This window comes from Anolis sagrei, chromosome 6 (genome assembly GCF_037176765.1).
Source record: "Anolis sagrei isolate rAnoSag1 chromosome 6, rAnoSag1.mat, whole genome shotgun sequence".
NCBI classification, from domain to species: Eukaryota; Metazoa; Chordata; class Lepidosauria; order Squamata; family Dactyloidae; genus Anolis; species Anolis sagrei.
This window is the reverse complement of record NC_090026.1, coordinates 65,396,274-65,417,418: the sequence shown is the minus strand read 5'-3', so window position 1 is coordinate 65,417,418 and position 21,145 is coordinate 65,396,274. Positions and strand designations below refer to the sequence as shown.

General features: G+C 41.8%; 1 protein-coding gene across 4 annotated transcripts in view; it reads right to left on the bottom strand.

Annotated features, from left to right (window-relative positions):
* Window positions 1-13,615, bottom strand: part of TPK1 (thiamin pyrophosphokinase 1) — a 455,788-nt gene extending 442,173 nt beyond the window's left edge. Inside the window, exons 1-3 of one of the 4 annotated variants that reach the window (XM_067470166.1) lie at window positions 13,433-13,522; window positions 10,769-10,878; window positions 7,107-7,178 (exon numbers count right to left, since the gene is read on the bottom strand). In XM_067470166.1, the coding sequence (XP_067326267.1) occupies window positions 7,107-7,149 (43 nt within the window). In that variant the 5' untranslated portion in view covers window positions 7,150-7,178; window positions 10,769-10,878; window positions 13,433-13,522. The other 3 variants (XM_067470167.1, XM_067470165.1, XM_067470168.1) reach the window with 3 other exon arrangements.
* Window positions 13,616-21,145: the final 7,530 nt, after the last annotated feature.

Sequence of the window (21,145 nt, the reverse complement as noted above, 5' to 3'; positions counted from 1 at the left end):
AGTGGCAGGCTCAAACCCAGAACCTCAACCAATGGCTGATACCAAATGAGAGACTCCCTCCTGGGCACACAGAGGACTGGGCGACCTGGAAGGCACTGAACAGACTGCGCTCTGGCACCACGAGATGCAGAGCCAACCTTCAGAAATGGGGCTACAAAGTGGAATCCTCGACATGTGATTGTGGAGAGGAGCAAACCACTGACCACCTGCTGCAATGAACCCTGAGCCCTGCCACATGCACCATGGAGGACCTTCTTGCAGCAACACCAGAAGCACTCCAAGTGGCCAGATACTGGTCAAAGGACATTTAATCAACTCTCATACTCACAAATTTTGTAATCTGCTTGTTTGCTTTGTTCTGTTAGAAATGTAATATAATTTGACTGGTTGTTCTGACACGACAAATAAATAAGTTGAAACATTCACACCTAGCTCCAGCAGACAAGAGTCCTTTGTCTCACTCTGGTCATTCCACAGATATATAAACCCTTTTTCCTAGTTCCAAAACACCTCACTACCTCTGAGGATGCTTGCCATAGATGCAGGCGAAACGTCAGGAGAGAATGCCTCTAGACCATGGCCATATAGCCCAAAAAAACCCACAACAACCCAGTGATTCCGGCCATGAAAGCCTTCGACAATACACAGTTCATACAATGTTTAGTTCTTCCAGAGCTGGCTCTAGAAATACTTGGACAAAATTACCATTTGCATTGTAAAGCACAATTTAATGCAAGAGGTGACACACCACCTTGTTTTAACAAATATGAGTGTGTTGTACCATCAAAACATTTTAAAGGGATACATAGCAAATAAGACACTGGCAAATAACAAGTAAAAATTATTCTCTTAAATTCTGGCAGAAACATTTTTTTTTGTTTTAATCCATGCCAACCTTTTCAATCAAACCTAATTATATATAATTGTCTCACAGAACAGCACAGGTAATATAATATTTTATCACTATTTTAATTCAATTATGTGCTTCCAAAAGCAGGAACGACAACAACTTAAAAGTAAATAAAATCCGAATTATAATAATGAGTGTGCTTAATAATAATGGGGAAAATCCAATGATGCCTGGATTGATAAAACTATTCCCATGCAGCCTGACCAATGCCAGCCCTTGACTTGCATTCCTATGATATGGAAAAGCATAGAGCATATGCAAACTTCTGAAATTACTAAAACAATTTACATCAATTATTTGACTTGGAAACGGCTACAGCAGACAGACTGTGACGCCAGAGCCTCAAGCACTGGGCCAGGATCAGGGAAATGTGAGGCCATAGTTCCATCCTATCATAAAACTCACTGCAATTGACCCAGTTATTCTCAGTTTAATCTAACAAAAAAGGATAGTTGTGAAAACAAGAGAGAAACATAATCTGTGCTCTTTGGAAGAAGGGAAAGATAAAGATTGGGTTAATAGCCGTATGATCTTCATTTAACAGAAACTGTTTACTGATTCTGGAAATGAATGAAGTGTCTCTCATATTCTGCTATTCCACAGAGAATATTGGCTCTTCTGACAGGTCTGCCCCAAGTTCTCTGAGATACCAAAACAAAAAGAATGGTCATTGTAATCTATTAATCTATCTATCTATCTATCTATCTATCTATCAATGCTCTGTGCGTAATGAGTATCTTAAAAACAAAAGAACCAATGAATGGAATCACACCACATTTGGCAACAAAACATCTCACAACACAAGGAGTGACCATCACTCAAAAATTATGATTTTGACATTTGGGAGTTGTAGTTGCTGGGATATATAGTTTACCAACAATCAAAGAGTATTCTGAATTCCACCAAAGATGGAATTGAACCAAACTATGCTAACAGCACTCCCATGACCAACAGAAAACACTAGAAGGGTTTGGTGGGCATTGACCTTGAGTTTGGGAGTTGTAGTTCACCTACATCCAGAGAGCACTGTGGACTCAAACAATGATGGATCTGGATCAAACTTGGCACAAATATTCCATATGCCCAAATATGAACACAGATGGAGTTTGGGGGAAACAGATCTTGACATTTGGGATTTGTAGTTACTGGGATTTATAATTCACCTACAATCAAAGAGCATTCTGAATTCCACAAATGACAGAACTGGGGCAAATTTCCCACACAGAACCCCCATGACCAACAGAAAATACTTAAGGCCATCCAATCCAACTCTGTTCACCAGGGCAAGAAAATGTAATCAGAGCCCTCCTGACAAAGAGCCATCCAGCCATAGATATATAGATAGATAGATATGATTCATACACACACACAGATATAGTATCATAGATTTGAAAGGGACCCCTGAAAAAGGACAATGATATGTTGCATATTCCAGAGTAGGCAAACCAGACACTCTCCACATCAACACTGACAAAGAAACAGCAAGAAATACTGTTTACCCACAAGCAGAAAGACATTACATATATTAATCAACACGTTCTCATTACTCTATTTTCCAATCACCAGACTGGGCCACAGCAGCGCATGGCAGGGGACAGTTAGTATCTTATAACTACTCATTGTGAGTGAAAACCAGACCTTTGCAGCCTTTTGATGCCAGGTAACACATACTGTGTGCTGCAAACACACACGGTCAGTAGCAGACAACTATTCTGGGAAATGAGCCACAAGTCATGCTCAAAATACGAAAAAATATTCCTCCCTGGAGGTTTTCCCTTTAGTTTATTGAGCCAGGAAACAGGAAATGGCATGCCACAGGCTGGAAGGAATATATACCTGACTCTTTGCCAAAGCAAACCAACAGATGTACGACACCTCTAATTTCATGTGCCTTTTTTTTGGCACATGGGACAATAGGCTGTCCATCTAGACATCAACGAATTACAGACCTTCAGAATATAGCTACTGATGTGTGCTGCATTATAACACGTTCAATGTTCAAATATACAAACAAATACGTGTATTTTTAGAGACTGACTTATTCAATACGTATGATGAAAATTTGAACACTATGCAGATTATAAACTGAAATCTGTATGTTTATTTATTTTAGAGATCTACCACAAATTACAATTTTATGCAAGGTGTTCTATGATTCTATATTGTGCTTTACCTGCAGGGCAGGGGATTGGACTGAATGGTCCATGTGGACTCTTCCAATTCTATGAGTATGATTCTGTGTTCAAATTATTACCCTTGTGCATCAATGCACTATTTGTATTGTCAAAACATATGCACACAGACACGCACACCTATTCTTGCCTGGGATGTTGTGCGGAATCAATCATGTCAGATTGGCTAAATACAGGATGTGAACTTCTAGTTATTCTTCTAAAGAGATAAGCAATGACAAAACTCTAGCACTCAGAATAGAAAATAACACACTGCAAAGCTTGCTTCTACTTCTCTGTCAGTCAGAAATACAAGTAATCAAGACAAAATGTGAGTCTGTATCCTTTAGTGAACCAGTACTGAATCTGTTTTTTTTTCCTCAAATTGAAATGAGCAAGTGAAGTTAAAGATTATTATCTCTGCAAATGAATGTTAAATTACTGATGTATCAATTATAGCTGTACGTATGTATCTTTCCCAAAAAGTGTTCTTTCAGATGTAGTTAATTTTGTTATATGTAAGTATACATTATTCTCTTTACATTATTACAAATATTCCAGTAAAATAATTTCTACATTGAGCTTTAAATGTGTTTGAATATAATATTTAAACAAAGTACGCTAAATCAAATAGTATTATTTAGAGCACAGGAAAGCACTGCACTGGAGGATAACAACCCAATCCTACTCTCTCGCCACCATAGTAAGGATATTTTAGCTTTTAAGATGTTTACCTAGAGCAGGTGTGTGACGGGAGGATGGTTTGGTTTTGTTTCCCCCGTACCCAAGAGACCCGCCTACTGACGACAGCAGCTTGTTTATTTCTTGGAAATGCAATGCAGCTCAAAGATCAGTCCATGGATCAGAACGATTGCATGATCTTATTTAAACCATTAAATGGCTTTGCCACATGTAAGGAGGAATAGATGGCCAGATATTCATTGGGGGGAAGCCTTTTGCAAAATAGCTCAGACATGGGTAAAATTCAGTGTGTTTCAAAAAGATCTGAAATCGATTTATCTCTGAAATCACAAACCTCCCATGAATGAAACTCTTACCACTTAAAGGGTGGGGCATTAGAGTTTTAAAATGATTACTAGTAGATGCCTCTCCCAGAACTCAAACAGTCCCTAACCTCAGTCAGTCTCAAGATTACAACTGTGCAAATGAGATAGTCTAAATCGATCAAACTTTATTATATTTATTATTTATTTATTACTTGCACTTATTAACCGCCGCTCTCAGCCCTAGGGCGATTCGTGGCGGTGTACAACAACATAGAAAAAGACAGTTTACAATAAATCAAGACAGTAACCAACATTCTACTACTACAAACATCTACTTATACTAAAAATCCGCTTCGTCATATCATGGGGACATAATCATTCTCATAGTCGTAGTCCATTCCGGTCGTCATTTCCAATAACATAGCACTCAATTGAAGGCCATCTCGAAAAGCCATGTTTTCAGGCCCTTACGAAAGGCCAAAAGGGAGGGCGCCTGTCTAACTTCAGCAGGGAGGGAGTTCCACAGCCGGGGGGCCACCACCGAGAAGGCCCGCTCTCTCGTCCCCGCCAGACGTGCCTGTGAGGTAGGCGGGACCGAGAGAAGGGCCTCCCCAGATGATCTCAAGGCCAAAGATCTAATTTGCTCAGCGGTAAAAAGTGCAGAACAGATTCATAAACTGATAAAGACTACATAAAACCAGGACAAGTGCAATGCTAGAAGCATATGAACAAGGGTAAAAACACTGCAGATATATACAACCTGAGTCTAATACAAGAAGTTGTCTTATCCTAGCTACCTCAGAGAGAAACTTGGCAACATGAGATATTTTCCATTTGCAAAGTTATTTTTTACGATTTGTTTCTGGCTCAAAATAGTTAGTAAAACTTGGTAACTTGATAACTCATTAAACCGTTTAACTTTTTGTAACATTTTGTAGATGCAGGCGAAACGTCAGGAGAAATGCCTCTAGAACATGGCCCTATAGCCTGAAAAAACCTACAAGAACCTAGTGATTCCAGCCATGAAAGCCTTCGACAATACATTTTTTGTAACATGTTGCCATCATGAAAAATACTATTTTGAATGGCCCATCATTTTGAAACACACAAAAAAACTTCAAGCCAGACAAAATGGAATAGTATCAAGCATTTCTCTGAATTAGCACATTACAAACTCATACTATAAACATATTCCAGACCATTACTTGTCAGCCAGAGAAATAAACCAGAGTAATGGACTTGAACCCTAAAAGAGGTGTATATTCCTAGCTTTAGATATGAATCTCAGCAACTTCAAATCTGAAGCAAGCATCACCCCCGCCCCAAATCCTTCTTGGTAAATCAAAGAAAGGACTCTGAGGTCTTCAACATGCAGAGGAGAAAGGAGGCACACTTCTCCATTCTCAAGTGTCACATAAGTAAACCAGGTACCAGGAGTAAACCAGGTACCAGGAGCACTAGATACACATTGCCAGGCAGGTGTGTGTGTGGGGGGGGGGGGGGGGACTTCAATTCCTCCCTAAAGCAGAACTGATGAATGTTGACAGGTGAGATGTTCCTAATTTTAACAAACAAGACTGATGGCATCTGAAAACTTCACATTTATTGGACTCCAATAAAAACAGGGTGAGGCAGCATAACTTCCTATTTTTCAAAACTTAATAAAACCCATTGTATGAATCAGAATTTGTTTTTATAATGTAGGCGCATATCTAAAGTTTTGTATTACGTAGTTTTGAAGATCAAATTAAGTAGGTGACGTCCCCCATTCTCCATACACTGAGTAAACCGATTTCTGGTATTTGTCATGACTGCGGCCAGCATAGCAGGCGTTGTGTTAGCAATTTCTTCCTGGATGTTGGTCTTCAAATCTTGTAGGGTTCTTGGACGATTCACATAAACACGGGATTTCAAAAAACCCCATAGGAAAAAAATCACAAGGGGCCAAATCTGGAGAGCGGGCCGGCCACTCCAAATCCGCTCGAAAAGTAGGCCTCAACGGCAAAAGCATGCTCCTCACTGTTCCAACGCATGATGGCGACTGAACTGTGTCAGGACAAAACTTTATACTCCCGCCCCTCGAACGAGACCACTAGTGCTCCGCTACGTCTTCAACCGACTGAATGGCATGCATTATAAAAAAGGAAGTTATGCTGCCTCACCCTGTACTACAAAAATGTTGTGTGCTTATTTGTTGTTTTTTGCTGCAATATAGTAACATGTCTACTCCCTGAAAAACATTTATTAAAAACCTTTTTACTCAGTCTATCAAATGTATAAATATTGCTTAAACACTTTTAAATGGAAAAAAATGTAAAACAGTTTTTAGTCAAATTATGATCCGAGGCCCACAGATTAAATATTTGACGTAAGTATGGTCTATCCTTAAAGTTTCCCTCTTTCCAAATATTGCATTAAGAAAAAAAATGCAGTGCAGTGATACCTTAAAAGCTAATATATTTCACTTGTCATCTACTTAGGCCCCTGCTACACTGCCATATAATCCAGATTTTCAAAGCAGATAATCCACATTATCTACTTTGAACTGGATTATGTCAGTCTATACTGTCATATGATCCAGTTCAAAGCAGATAATCTGGATTTATATGGTGACACACATTTTTTAGTTTTACTAGCAAACCGAAACTTAAATCAATCCCTTATAAGTGATATGGATATACACATAAGTTGTAATAAAGAAATTATGGGGACACATCTTATCTCATTAAAACATTTTTTAAAGTATGACTTATTGCTTATTTCACATAAACTCAGAGGTTTCTCATTTTTTTCATGCAACACACCTACACACTGCAGCTGACACGACAGGCAGTTTGGAAAGCTCTGGTCTAAGGTGTCATTAGACATTTTGTTGTGATTATTCTCAATTTCATCCATGCAAACATTAGCAGTCCCCTTGCCTCTCGAGACATTAACACAGCTATTCAGAATGAGACATACAGGATGCATTTGTAAAAGAAACACTCTTAAAAGGACTGTAAGTGCTAGGTACAATACCAGTGGGAAGCAGACATTCCAGTGGAGTAAACACACGTTCCATTGCAGCTGATGAGTGTTGTGCTTTTAAAACTAAAATGAAACAAACAAAAAGCAGGCTGTTAAAAATTACAGTTCATGAGCTGTGTTTATTAATTCAATATCATTTAGATTTAAGCTATTCCCATAGAACAGTATTACTGAGGAAGCAATCTTCAGAAACAGCCACAAATTTGCAGGCACACAAATATTGATTTTAAAATAAATACATTCAGATCTGATTTACAAGGACCCATAGACCGTTACATACAAGGCGCAGCAGAAAGCCTATCGTAGTGTGAAGAGATTAATCTAGAAGTACATTTGGCATCAGCCAAATTGATAGCGCGACATACAGTCCAGGGGATTGGAAAATCTGTGCTCTGGAGGAGCAGGGAACCAGCAAACTCAGCGAGTCAAGCTTGGGAGGGTTCAATTGGTAGCTATTGATTCATATAGATGTCAAATTGCCATCCAAAGTCAATATTCAGCAATAAGCAAAATAATGAAGGTTGCATAAGCCAACTCTCTTTAAAGAAAAGAGGTATGATTTATGTTAAGATATATTTTCAATAAACAAGCTTCTACACATTTTTGCTCAGCTGGATTGTGAATTGCAAGCATATTCTATGCCTGAATGCAGTTTATCCCATTCAAACATGGCATGTGATTGCAGTTCATAGTCCAGATGTGACATTCTACGGTTCTTGTTTTAGTATTTGCTCATGGCATTTTCAGCTTGCAGCCACTAGCTTTATCATAACATCTTGATCTGTATGCCTCCATCCAAAAAAATCAAGCTTCTGAGAATAATCTAAATGCCTGGCATTTAAACAAACCTGGTGGAGCTTGCCTTCCAGTAATGGGCCAAGACAAAGGGTGGGATCAATTACCTTAAAGCTCTTATTGCTACTAATGAAATCTTAGAAGAAACTTTGGAAGAGGATTTACATAAAACCTGGGAAATCAAAACACAACACCTCAAAGTGTTCATGGTTTAAGACAGTGGTTCTCAACCTGGGGTCCCCCGATTTTTTTGGCCTACAACTCCCAGGAATCCTAAGAGCTGGTAAACTAGCTGGGATTTCTGGGAGTTGTAGGCCAAAAACATCTGGGGACCCCAGGTTGAGAAACACTGGTTTAAGAGATCTCAAAAGGGCCAGCGTAAACCCAAAGGCCTTAAGGTAAGTTTAATAATACAATTATAGAAAAGATTTACAAAACTACGTTAGAAAAATAGTCAAATTTCCTACAAGACAATTTCCTACAACCCAATTCAAAATATCATTTTTCATCTTGAAAACCCTAAACTAAAGGTATCAAACTTGTTGCCCTCCAGATGTTTGGGCCTTCAACTCCCAGAAGCCCTAGTCAAGTTGTCCAATAGCCAGGAATTCTGGGAGCTAAAGTTCAAAACATCTTGAGGGTGACAAGTTTGACAACATTGCTCATTTCTGGCACCCAGTAGCAAGCAGTAATGTCATGCCCTCCAATGTCCAAAGATCTGTCAGGAAGTCCTCACTGTGCTTTGTAGAGCAATGGTTCTCAACCTGGGGTCCCCAGATGTTTTTGGCCTACAACTCCCAGAAATCCCAGCCAGTTTACAAGCTGTTAGGATTTCTGGGAGTTGAAGGCCAAAAACATCTGAGGACCTACAGGTTGAGAACCACTGCTGTAGAGTATAATGCCAACCTTCTGCATGGTAGCATTTTTCCATGGATTGCTTAGATGTGCTTGATCCTTTCATGACATCCTATGCACCCTTAGACAGGATCTATTATGAACAAAGTGGGACTACTAATTAAATATAAGAAATGGAGAAAGGAATAGAGGACCACTGAAGCTTCAAATTTATGCATGTTTACTTATAAATAAGTATTATTAAAGACAGCAAGACTTTGCAACAACCAATCATAGGATTGGCCTTTCCCTGTGGGAATATTTAATTACCTTATTAAATTTAACTTAAACATAAAATACAAAATGCAGTATGCTATTATGCAATATGCATGTGCACAGTTCACCAGAAACAATTCAAGAAAAAGCAGGCCTCAATTCGCTCCACACTTCAGAACAAGAGTACTGATGTGACCTACACAGTCTGTTTAATGTTTTGGTTGCTTTCCTTTGTTTTATGACAACTACTATATTTCTTCGATTTTAAGACAAACTTTTTTCTCCTATATATGTATTTCTAAAAACGAATCTCATGTATTTCTGTTGGTGGTGGTACTGAAATTAGGGTATTATGGTAATGAAACAGTATTTGGAGGGTTACACCAAGGAAACATGGTGGGGGGGGGGTGTCATAAAACCAGTCCCTCACGTATCAATGTTCTATTAAAATTCTGATCTCCCTGTTAATATATGTATTATTATCATAATAATCATATTTAATTGCTGCTTCTTTCCTCTTAATAGGCTCAAAACGACAAACAGTGCAAAATCAATATTATGGGCAATTTAAAATCTAAACACTAAGGTAGAATGAAATTTAGGAGCATTAAAAATAACTAGTTAAAACTATTAAAATCTTTTTTTACAAAAATTATTAAAATACAAAAAATACAACACAACAGCCCCTGGCGACTAGAACAGGCATGGGCAAACTTCGGCCTTTCAGGTGTTTTGGACTTCCACTCCCAGAAATTCCAACCAGCTTACCAGCTGCTAGGAATTGTAGAGTAGAAGTCCAAAACACCTGGAGGGCCAAAGTTTGCCCATACTTGTATTAGAATATTAGATCAAAGGTACAATATAATAAAAACTATATATTACATTAACTGGCATGGCAACATCCTATGAAGTCTTGGCAAATCCGGGGGGCACGGGAGGGTATCCAAAATCTCTGCCAGTGTTCTAGGTGTTTCACCAAACTACAATGCCCAGGATTCCAAAGGGTGCAGACGCAGCAGTTCAAATAGAACAACAGATCCATAGTTGTGTGAAAGGCCCCATTTTCCATAGTAGAGTGAAAAACAGTGCCTTTTGGCTTTCTCCTAAGGCACACATATCACACTCAAGGCTCTGGGGCTGAATCCAGCTCACCATTTTTCTGTGGCCCTCCAGATACTGGATTACAACTCCTGTATTCCTCATCATTAGACATCATGATTAAAGCTGATGGGAGGTATGATGAAGTAATATCTGAGTATCTACAGCCTGGTCTGTTTAGTCAGGATAGTGGGGTTTGGATTCTGGATATGTCTAACCTTAAAATGCCTGTCAACCTTTCCCCGACCTCAGAATCACAAGTGCTGTTGGGTTGTAATTCCCATTATCCCAAAAGCAATTGAAGGTCATTAAATAATATCCGGGGACCCAAATCAGGAGGAAACTAAAGAGCATCCATGTCTATAGAAAGCAATTACACTATCAGCCTCATCACACTAGAGCATGAATCCACTTTAAATTCGGTTTTTACCTCCTCCAGAATTCTGGGGTTTGTAGTTTAGTAATGCCCAGGACCTGTCTGGCTGAGCAGTTTAAAGACCCCTCCCCTAAACTACAAGCCTCAGAATTCTGCAGGAGGTAGAAACTGGATTTAAAGTGGACCCATGCTGGGTGATGAGTTATTATTATTTGACTTATAATCTGTTTCTGGTTTGAAAATGTTATTTCCTGTTTAATGGTGTGCGACTTACTTTGACAATAGTTGTTATACTCCAGAAACTTCGTTTTGTGGTGGCCACAAGCTATGTTGAATTGGTTGAGACGCTATGAGATATTCATTGAAAGACTATAGCAAAATGTGCTGCAAAGACACAAAAACAATATATTTGTCCCACAAAACAAAGCATTTGCAGGAAATGCTATTTATAACCCAGGAACAAAATCATGTTACACAGCATTACAATTGGCCCTCTGTATCCATGAGTTCTTCGGGCCTTTCCACACAGCCATATAATCCAGAATATCAAGGCAGATCATCCACAATATCTGCTTTGAACTGAGGCCCTTTCCATACAGCTGTGTAAAATTGCACATTATCTGCTTTGAACTGGGTTATATAGCAGTGTGGACTCAGATAACTCAGTTCAAGGCAGAAATTGTGGATATGGAGGACCTGATGATGACAGTGCATGCATTGGTAACCTTAAGGTTGGACTTCTGCAATACACTTTACATTGGGCTACCCATGTACCAAGTTTGGAAACTCCTCTTGGTTCAAAATACAGAAGCCAGATTGGTTACTGGAACATCAAGGAGTGAGCATATTACATGTATCCTAAAGTCACTCCACCGGCTGCCAATTGGTTTCTGGGCAAAGTACAAGATGTTGGTTTTGATCTTTAAAGCCCTACATGGTTTGGGTCCAGTTTACCCACAGGATTGCCTTCTCCCATACAATCTGCCTCACACACTTCAGTCTTCTGGGGGGGCATCTGCTCCAGCCAGCTAGCACCCGACTGGCAACCACCCCCCAAAGGACCTTATAATAATAATATTAATTATTATTATTATTATTATTATTATATTTTGTATCATCTGCCTTGATATTCTGTGTACTATGGCTGTATGGAAGGGCCATATAACCCAGTTCAAAGCAGATATTGTGGGTTATCTGCAATAATAATGAATGTAATGTTTAAAATGTTTGATGTATATTTTTATTTTCAATTGTTTAATTAAAATGTTTATTTTAATTGTATGTTGTTTTAAGGCATGTAATGTAAAGCCGCCTTGAACCCCTTCAGGGTAGAGGAAGGCAAGGTATAAATAGGGTAAATAAATAAATAATCTGCCTTGATATTCTGGGTTATATGACTGTGTGGAAGGACCCTGGGTTGTCTGAGTCCACACTGCCATATAATCCAGTTCAGAGCAGATATTGTGGATGATCTGCCTTGATATTCTGGGTTATATGGCTGTAGAGAAGGGCCCTGAGTTGTCTGAGTCCACACTGCCATATAACCCAGTTCAGAGCAGAAATTGTGGATGATCCGCCTTGATATTCTGGGTTATATGGCTGTGTAGAAGGATCGTGGGTTGTCTTGAGTCCACACTGCCATATAACCCAGTTCAGAGCAGACATTGTGGATGATCTGCCTTGATAAGGTAAATGTTGTCCCCTGACATTAAGTCCAGTCATGTCTGACTCTGGGGTGTGATGCTCATCTCCATTTCTAAGCCGAAGAGCCAGAGTTGTCCATAGACACCTCCAAGGCCATGTGGCCAGCATGACTGCATGGAGCGCCGTTACCTTCCCGCCGGAGCGGTACCTACTGATCTACTCACATTTGCATGTTTTCGAACTGCTAGGTTGGCAGAAGCTAGGGCTGACAGCGGAAGCTCACGCCACTCCCTGGAATCGAACCTGCGACCTTTGGGTCAACAAGCTCAGCAGCTCAGTTCTTTAACCCACTGTGCCACCGGGGGCCCCTCATCCGCCTTGATATTCTGGGTTATATGGCTGTGTTGAAGGGTGCTGGGTGGTCTGAGTCCACACTGCCATATAACCCAGTTCAGAGCAGATATTGTGGATGATCCGCCTTGATATTCTGGGTTATATGGCTGTGTAGAAGGATCGTGGGTTGTCTTGAGTCCACACTGCCATATAACCCAGTTCAGAGCAGAAATTGTGGATGATCCGCCTTGATATTCTGGGTTATATGGCTGTGTAGAAGGGTCCTGAGTTGTCTGAGTCCACACTGCCATGTAATCCAGTTCAGAGCAGACATTGTGGATGATCCGCCTTGATATTCTGGGTTATATGGCTGTGTGGAAGGATCCTGGGTGGTCTGAGTCCATACTGTCATATAACCCAGATCAAAGCTGATATTGTGGACAATCTGCCTTGATATGCTGGGTTATATGGCTGTGTAGAAGGGTCCTGAGTTGTCTGAGTCCACACTGCCATGTAATCCAGTTCAGAGCAGACATTGTGGATGATCTGCCTTGATATTCCGGGTTATATGGCTGTGTGGAAGGGTCCTCCATCCATGCTGTTAAAGGGTTTCAAGGGCCCTTTAACAGCAACCATAGGGGTGATGGATCCCTGCATGAGCATTACTTTGACACGCCTGTCCTAAAGGCTGTAAACATGGGGTCTACCTGCTCTTCTTCATTTCCTTCAAGCCCTGGCCCTTCAGCTGCTGCAGTCCCTTCTCCTTTGCCCGCGCTCAAGGTTCAAAGGAAAGGGAAAGATAAGGAGAGCCCTCCCCCTCTCTCGCGAGAGCTAATGTCAAAACAGAGGAGGAAGAGAGAGAGAGAGATGGAGGAAACAACAGTTCCAAAGGCAAGGCTGGAAAAGCTGCGGTCTCCTCGCGACTGAGGAGAGAGTGAGGGGCCTGGGCTAAAGGGGATACCTGGTGCCGCGCACGCGCAGACGGGCACCGCGCGCCAGGTGCCGCTTGCAGAAGAAGGAAGAGGGAAAGGGGCGGGCGCGCAGATCGCATCGCCAATCCGCGGCTCGCCCTTCGACCTTGAAGTGCCGCGCGCGGAGAAAGGGGGCGGGGCCTCCACAGACACATACATACAAAGGCCGCAGGAAAAAGAAAGCAGAGGGAAAGCTTCGAGGCGTGGGGGCGGGTCCTTTATTAAACCCCGCCCCCTCACAGAGGCTGCCACTCAAAAAGTGACAGGAAACGCCATGAGCCTTCTTTCAAACTGAAAAGAGCTTCTGCCAGGAATGCTTGAGCACAGCAGGCGCTGAAGGCTTAACAAGGAGAGCTTTTATTTGTCGTGTCAGGGCAGCCAGTCAATTATATTACATTTCTAACAGAAGAAAGCAAACAAACAGACAAAATACAAAATTGTCAAGCTTGGTAGTTGATTAAATGTCCTTTGACCAGTATCTAGCCACTTGGAGTGCCTCTGGTGTTGCTGCAAGAAGGTCCTCCATGGTGCATGTGGCAGGGCTCAGGGTGCATTGCAGCAGGTGGTCAGTGGTTTGCTCTTCTCCACACTCGCATGTCGAGGATTCCACTTTGTAGCCCCATTTCTTGAGGTTGGCTCTGCATCTTGTGGTGCCAGAGCGCCAGAGGCGGCCCTAGGTAATTTTCAATGGTAAGCAAACAGTATTTTGGCGCCCCCCCCCCCCCAACCAATCATTGATATATATATTTTCTGTTTCTCGTGGGAGTTCTGTGTGCCATATTTGGTTCAGTTCCATCATTGGTGGGGTTCAGAATGCTCTTTCATTGTAGGTGAACTATACATCTCAGTAACTACACTTGCCGCATTTGCTCCTTTGCTTGGCCCGCTTTGGGTCCGGAGGCGTGCCTGAAGACCCCGCCGTGTGCACCAAAAGTCACCTCTTCTCCTGACTTTCTCCTCAGCCATTGGGACCGAGAGAGAGAGAAAGAGAGAGGTGGAGATGCCCACCTTTCCTGAAGGTAGGCACAAAAACAAAGGAGGGAGCGGAGGTGGGCGATACCTCCAGCCGGAGGGGCTCTCTCTCTCTCTCTCAGTTCCAATGGCTGAAGAGAAAGTCAGGAGAAGAGGTGACTTTTGGTGCACACGCTGGGGTCTTCAGACACGCCTCCGGACCCGAAGTGGGCTAGGCGCAGCGACTCCGACCCTTGGCCCACCCGCGGATTGGGGAGAGGAGAGGAGGTGGGTGGAGCGCCGGGGGATCAGGAAAGGGAGCTGGTCATGGGGAAGGGATCGGACGCGGAGAACGATTGAGCACTGGCTCTGCTCGCACACCCGGTGGCCGGGTGGAGCAGGAATGAGAGGGGCTAGGCGAGGCTCAAGGGCCTGGTCCCTTTGGCAAGAGGATCGCCCGGCAGCGAGGCAAGAAAGCCAAGGCTCCCCCAGGACTGCTAGGGCTGTTGTGAGCTGAGGGGGCGCTCCTCAAGTGGCAGTCGAGGGGCATTTACAGAGGCGCCTCTGAGCCCCTGGCAAAAAAAAGTGTTCTGCGACCACTTACTTCGCATAATGGACGAGCCGCCCCTGCAGAGCGCAGTCTGTTCAGCGCGTTCCAAGTCGCCCAGTCCTCTGTGTGCCCATTTGGTATCAGCCAAATTTGAGGTTCTGGGTTTGAGCCTGCCACTTTTGGACTCTCGCTTGCTGAGGTGTTCCAGCGAATGTCTCTGTACATCTTAGAAAACTCTTTCTAGATTTAAGTCATTGACATGCTGGCTGATACCCAAACAGGGGATGAGCTGGAGATGTCTCTGCCTTGGTCCTTTCATTATTGGCTGCTACTTCCCAGTGGATGTCAGGTGGTGCAATACCAGCTAAGCAGTGTAATTTCTCCAGTGGTGTAAGGCACAGACACCCCGTGATAATGCGGCATGTCTCATTAAGAGCCACATCTACTGTTTTAGTGTGGTGAGATGTGTTCCACACTGGGCATGCATACTCAGCAGCAGAGTAGCATGGCACAAGGGCAGATGTCTTCACTGTGTTTGGTTGTGATCCCCAAGTTGTGCCAGCAAGCTTTCGTATGATAGTGTTTCTAGCACCCACTTTTTGCTTGATATTCAGGCAGTGCTTCTTGTAGGTCAGAGCACGGTCCTACAAGGTATTTGGGTGTGCTGCAATGCTCCAGTGGGATTCCTTCCCAGGTAATCCTCAGAGCTCGGGATGCTTGTCTGTTCTTAAGATGAAAGGCACATGTCTGTGTTTTAGAAGGATTAAGGATCAGCTGGTGTTCCCTGTAATAGGCAGTAAGAGCACCTAGAGCAGTGATTCTCAACCTTTAGGTCCCCAGGTGTTTTGGCCTACAACTCCCAGAAATCCCAGCCAGTTTACCAGCTGTTAGGATTTCTGCGAGTTGAAGGCCAAAAACATCTGGGGACCCCAGGTTGAGAACTACTGACCTAGAGCTTCGGAGAGTTTCTGTTCAACCATCTCAAAGCTCCCTGCTTGCGCATTGATGGCACGATCATCAGCATAGATGAAACTCTCTGTCCCTTCTGGCAATGGCTGGTCATTTGTGTAGATAAGCGGAGCTGCCTCTCCTGCCTCTCTGTGTTTAAGAAACACTTAAAGCAGTGTTTCTCAACCATCCTTGATACAGTTCCTCATGTTGTGGGGACCCCCAACCATAATATTAATTTCATTGCTACTTCACAACTGTAATTTTGCTCCTGTTATGAATTGTAATGTAAATATCTGATATGCAGGACAAAATCTGGCACAAATACTCAATACGCCCAAATTTGAATACTGGTGGGAATGGGGGAGAGGGTGGTGGGGTTGATTTTGTCATTTGGGAGTTGTAGTTGCTAGGATTTCTAGTTCACCTACAATCAAAGAGCATTCTGAACTCCACCAATGATGGCAAAGTTTAGAAAGTAGATCGCCCAAGGAGGGGTTAAAAAGGGTTTTCCTCTTAAAGAAAAGAAACAGTTAAAGAAACAGTTCACGAAGCCAGTTGCATGTCCCTTGTGGACAAGATTAAGAAAGCCACCTGTTGATTCAAAGCCTTTAAGTATTTGTTTGACCTGTTGAAGATCCAAGAAGTATTTGATTGTTTTGTTGAAGACCTAAGCAACAATAAAGGACTTTGTTAAACTTTTCAAGCTTCTAAAGACTTTTGTATAGGAAAATCCTTACAGCTTCTCAGCTGAGGCACCCAGTTTCCTGCTGGGCACAAAGAGCACGTCCTGTTCAAAAGCCAATTGCTATAGGCCCAGCGCGTGACAACACACTACCCCTAGATATTTGAAACATGGGCAAAAGGTGGCATTGAGAGGAGGGCAAAGGCAGTGGAAAGGGTCTGGGATGGCTGCTGCTGTGGTGGTGTCGTTGCAGTATCTGGGCAGCTCCTTTGAAACCCCAACTCATTGTGGCCAGTCACACTATCTTGTCAAAGAACAAAGAAATAAATAATAAAATAAATAAACTTTATTTGTACCCTGCCACCATCTCCCCAATGGGGACTCGGAGCAGCTTACATGAGGCCAAGCCCAAACAATAATTACGTAAAATAAATCCGATAACTCAAATAATAAACAACAACCACATAATTACATAAAACAAATGATAACATAGCAATATGAAATTACAAAAGGCACAATCACAATGAGAATGGGCGAGAATGGATAAAAGATTATTAAAAATGATTAAAAGCTGATTAAAAACTCAGGCGAGATAAAGCAGAAACAGATTATTTGCGGAGGAGAGCTCATTATAGTGGAGGTCATGGAACCAAGGGGGGTGGGGATGTACTCCAATGACTAAAAACGTTGAGGCTGAGCACTAGTGTGAGGATGTAAATCTATTAATCAAATGCGCAAATGCAAGATCTTCAGCCAACTTTATAGGACCAACTGGATGAGTGAGATGAATGAAGCCTCCCTTCCCAATCACCTGAAATCTAGCTTGGTAAAATGCATCCTCCCCTGAGTGAGTGTGAAGGAACTTTAAATGCTGTAATTTAATTTTCCTGGTAGACGTGCCGACACACATGCAACCTGGATGGGAAGGTCATGGAATTTCACAGGAAAAAGCAAAGGAAACTGAGTGAAGGAGCCAATCAATACAAGTCAACCAATGGGAGTATACAGCTGGGTGGTCAGTGGTCAGAACGTATATCCATAACAAACAATAGTGGGAAAAAGAAACACTATTGATTGATATGAATATACGTATACCCACTTGCATGCTGATAAGAAAAAATGTCATTGGCATTGTCATGTGATGTAAAATAATCTGACAAAGTGAATGCATGTCCATTGAATAAAGTACTCTTTTGTACCAATGTGACTTTGGATGAGGAAAATGTCAATAGCAATTTGAGTTTGTATTAAAATGGGTTAGTATATGCTAATGAGGTCAAACTGGGGCAAAATACAGCACACTGGAGCTGAGATAGAGCCCTGGTGTGGATTCAGCCATAATGGTTCATTTACGGAAGTGTGTTTTCTTTTTTCATTCCCACTGGTTTTATGCGCTTAGATAAGATATTTCTGTGAGAACTAATTAATGTACAATAGGTGCTGCTTTAATTGTCTAATGATTGCTCCTTTAATGAATATTTATTGTATTGTAGGCCATTTAGCAACAAACACTCATCGTATGCTCAAAGTGAGATAGTCCTATAAAGCTTGGACATTTTAAATAAATTGTTCCATTCATTCTTGCCCATTAACATTCCCTGTATGTCCACTAACTAATACCTTCTTATATCTGCAATGCTGTGTGTTGTAGGATAGTGTCTCATATAATTATACTACAAATTTGTTTGACAATTTACATAGTCAGATGAATGCTTCTACTGTTCCAGCCCCTTAAGCTACATCTGGATTGAAAATGGTTGCCCTCACAAGGTGGCTGCCCCACCCAAGAGTTGAGTGAAGTGTTTTGAATCGTCATATGTCATTTTATTCTCATGGAGCTATACCACCACAAAAATGCAGAAGAAGAGTATGCTAGAATATTCATTCCAAAAGTTATTTTCAGTGAGAAAGCTGATTTATCAATCAAAAATGTTCTAGCTGTGTCCCTGAAGTGTCAGCTTTTGACTTGCAAGGATCTTTGAATGAGATGCAGAGAAGCATTTATGTGATACACATACTGAGCTGCCTGAGGTGCCACTGGGCTGTTGCACATTTTCTCCGACTATGCAGTTATATATTTTTTAAAGCAGTAAATGCATGCAGTGGTGCTCCTGGGCCTACCAACCAATGTTCACTTACATTAAAGCAGGCATGGGCAAACTTTTTTTGCCTTGGGGCTGCATTGCGGGGCTGGCTAAGAGGGTCAGGCCAGGAGAGAGGGGTCCAGGCACACGCTGGGTGAAGAGGGCCAGGAAAGGGCAGGGTAGGGGGCATCCTCAGGTTGTTCTCCTGGCATAAGAACAGGCTGCTGACACTATCCTTATGCTGGGAGAAAGGCAAGACATGTGGTGAGGTATAAATAAAGATGGTGGTGGGGTATAAATAAAGTTTTATTATTATTTTATTGTGTGCGTTCATTCGTTCAGTCGTCTCCGACTCTTCGTGACCTCATGGACCAGCCCACGCCAGAGCTCCCTGTCGGCTGTCACCACCCCCAGCTCCTTCAAGGTCAGTCCAGTCACTTCAAGGATGCCATCCATCCATCTTGCCCTTGGTTGGCCCCTCTTCCTTTTGCCTTCCACTTTCCCCAGCATAATTATCTTCTCCAGGCTTTCCTGTCTCCTCATGATGTGGCCAAAGTACTTCAACTTTGTCTCTAGTATCCTTCCCTCCAATGAGCAGTCGGGCTTTATTTCCTGGAGGATGGACTGGTTGAATCTTCTCACAGTCCAAGGCACTCTCAGAACTTTCCTCCAACACCACAGTTCAAAAGCATCGATCTTCCTTCGTTCAGCCTTCCCTAAGGTCCAGCTCTCACATCCGTAGGTTACTACAGGGAATACCATGGCTTTGACTAGGCGGATCTTTGTTGCCAGTCTGATGTCTCTACTCTTTCTATTTTATTTTATTTTATTATTATAGTTCATAACTTGTTGTGTGCGTGTTTTATCATTCTCTTGCAAGATTACACATGTGTTCCTTTGTACTTACACATTTATTCATAGCATAATTGTTCTGGTACAGCTGTACCAGGAGCTCCAATTTTGTTTGCTTTACATTAAATGTTTGTTTGCAGTCCTAGATTTCAGGGACTCTCCAGATAGGTGGCTTCTTTTGGTTGCAGTTATAGGGCAAGCCACCTGTCCATCACCATTAAGTTTTGGTCCCGCCCCTTGCTCAGGGCAATTGGGAAGGGAAGGTAGCCATTTTTTTAGTTAGTCTCAGCAAGGAAAGCTATGTACAGGATGTGTGTAAAGCTTCCCCTGTACAAAAGCTTCAACCTTTAAGAATTTCCAGGGTTATAGAAATTCCAACAGAAACAGAAGGGAAAGAATTTCCAGGGAAAGAATTTCCAGGGAAGCATCCCCAAAGCTTTGAAGACCTTCCGGGGGAGAACAGCCCTAAAGATCAAAGAACTCCAGCTGAAGAGACTACAGGCCTTGCTGGTAGGTCCACTCGGTGCTTTGAGACGCAGTTCAACCGGGTAGTGGTGCCCACATCAGTTAGGTTTAAGTTTACAGTCAGCCTGGGAGAAGTTAAAAAGGGGATTTTCCTTTAAAGTAAAGAAGAAGTTATTGAAGACAGTTGCCTGTCTTAGGAATTCACCAGTTACCTAAAAGCTTGGAATCATTTGCTTAATTTTACTGAAGACAAGAGAAGTTTCTGATTGATTGTTCATTAATAAAAGACTTTGTTGTACTTTTCAAGCCATCTAAAGACTGTTTGTGGTGGAAACTTCTGAGAACTTCTCTTTGGGCCCCCTGGCTTCCCGTTGGGCAAAGGCTGCACATCCTGTTTTAAAGACAACTATTTACAGGCCCAACGTGTGACAGAACAATAATAGTTATTCAGGCAATTAAGGTTTGTTTTTGTGAACCTCAAAATGGTTTCTATATAACTAGCTGTCCCCTGCCACGCGATGCTGTGGCCCAGTGTATATGTTTTGTGTGTGTATATATATGTGTGTGTGTGTGTGTGTATATTTGTATATATATGTATATGTATGTGTATATATATATATATATATATATATATATATATATATGGTTTTTGCGCATGTGTTGTAATGTATTTTTAGTTTTTGACTTTTAAGTCTCTTCAGCTGTGTTTTTCAATGTCTTTATGAGTGATGGTCACTTTTTGGCCTGATAGGTGTATTGTGTCGGAATTTGGTGTCAATTCACCCAGTGGTTTTTGAGTTATGTTAATCCCACAAATGAACATTACATTTTTATTTATATAGATTAAAAATGATACATTAAAACCATAGATAAAAATTACCCAGATCTGTTCTCTTTCAGAATCAACTAATTCTCCTGCCCCTAAAAATGACCACCCGTGGTGGTGTTTGATATGTTCTTGCTATTCAGACCTCTTTTCTCTGAAATAATCTTCAAAATCTGAGACAGCTAAAGTGCATTGACCTCCTGAGACCAGCATCATTCTTGTAATAAAAATATATGCTTTCAGAATGTATATGTTATAAAATCACCATGTAACAGTAATTTTATAAAATGGAGCCGACGGATTATTAATGCCCAGTAATGATGATACCTGTAACTGAGAATA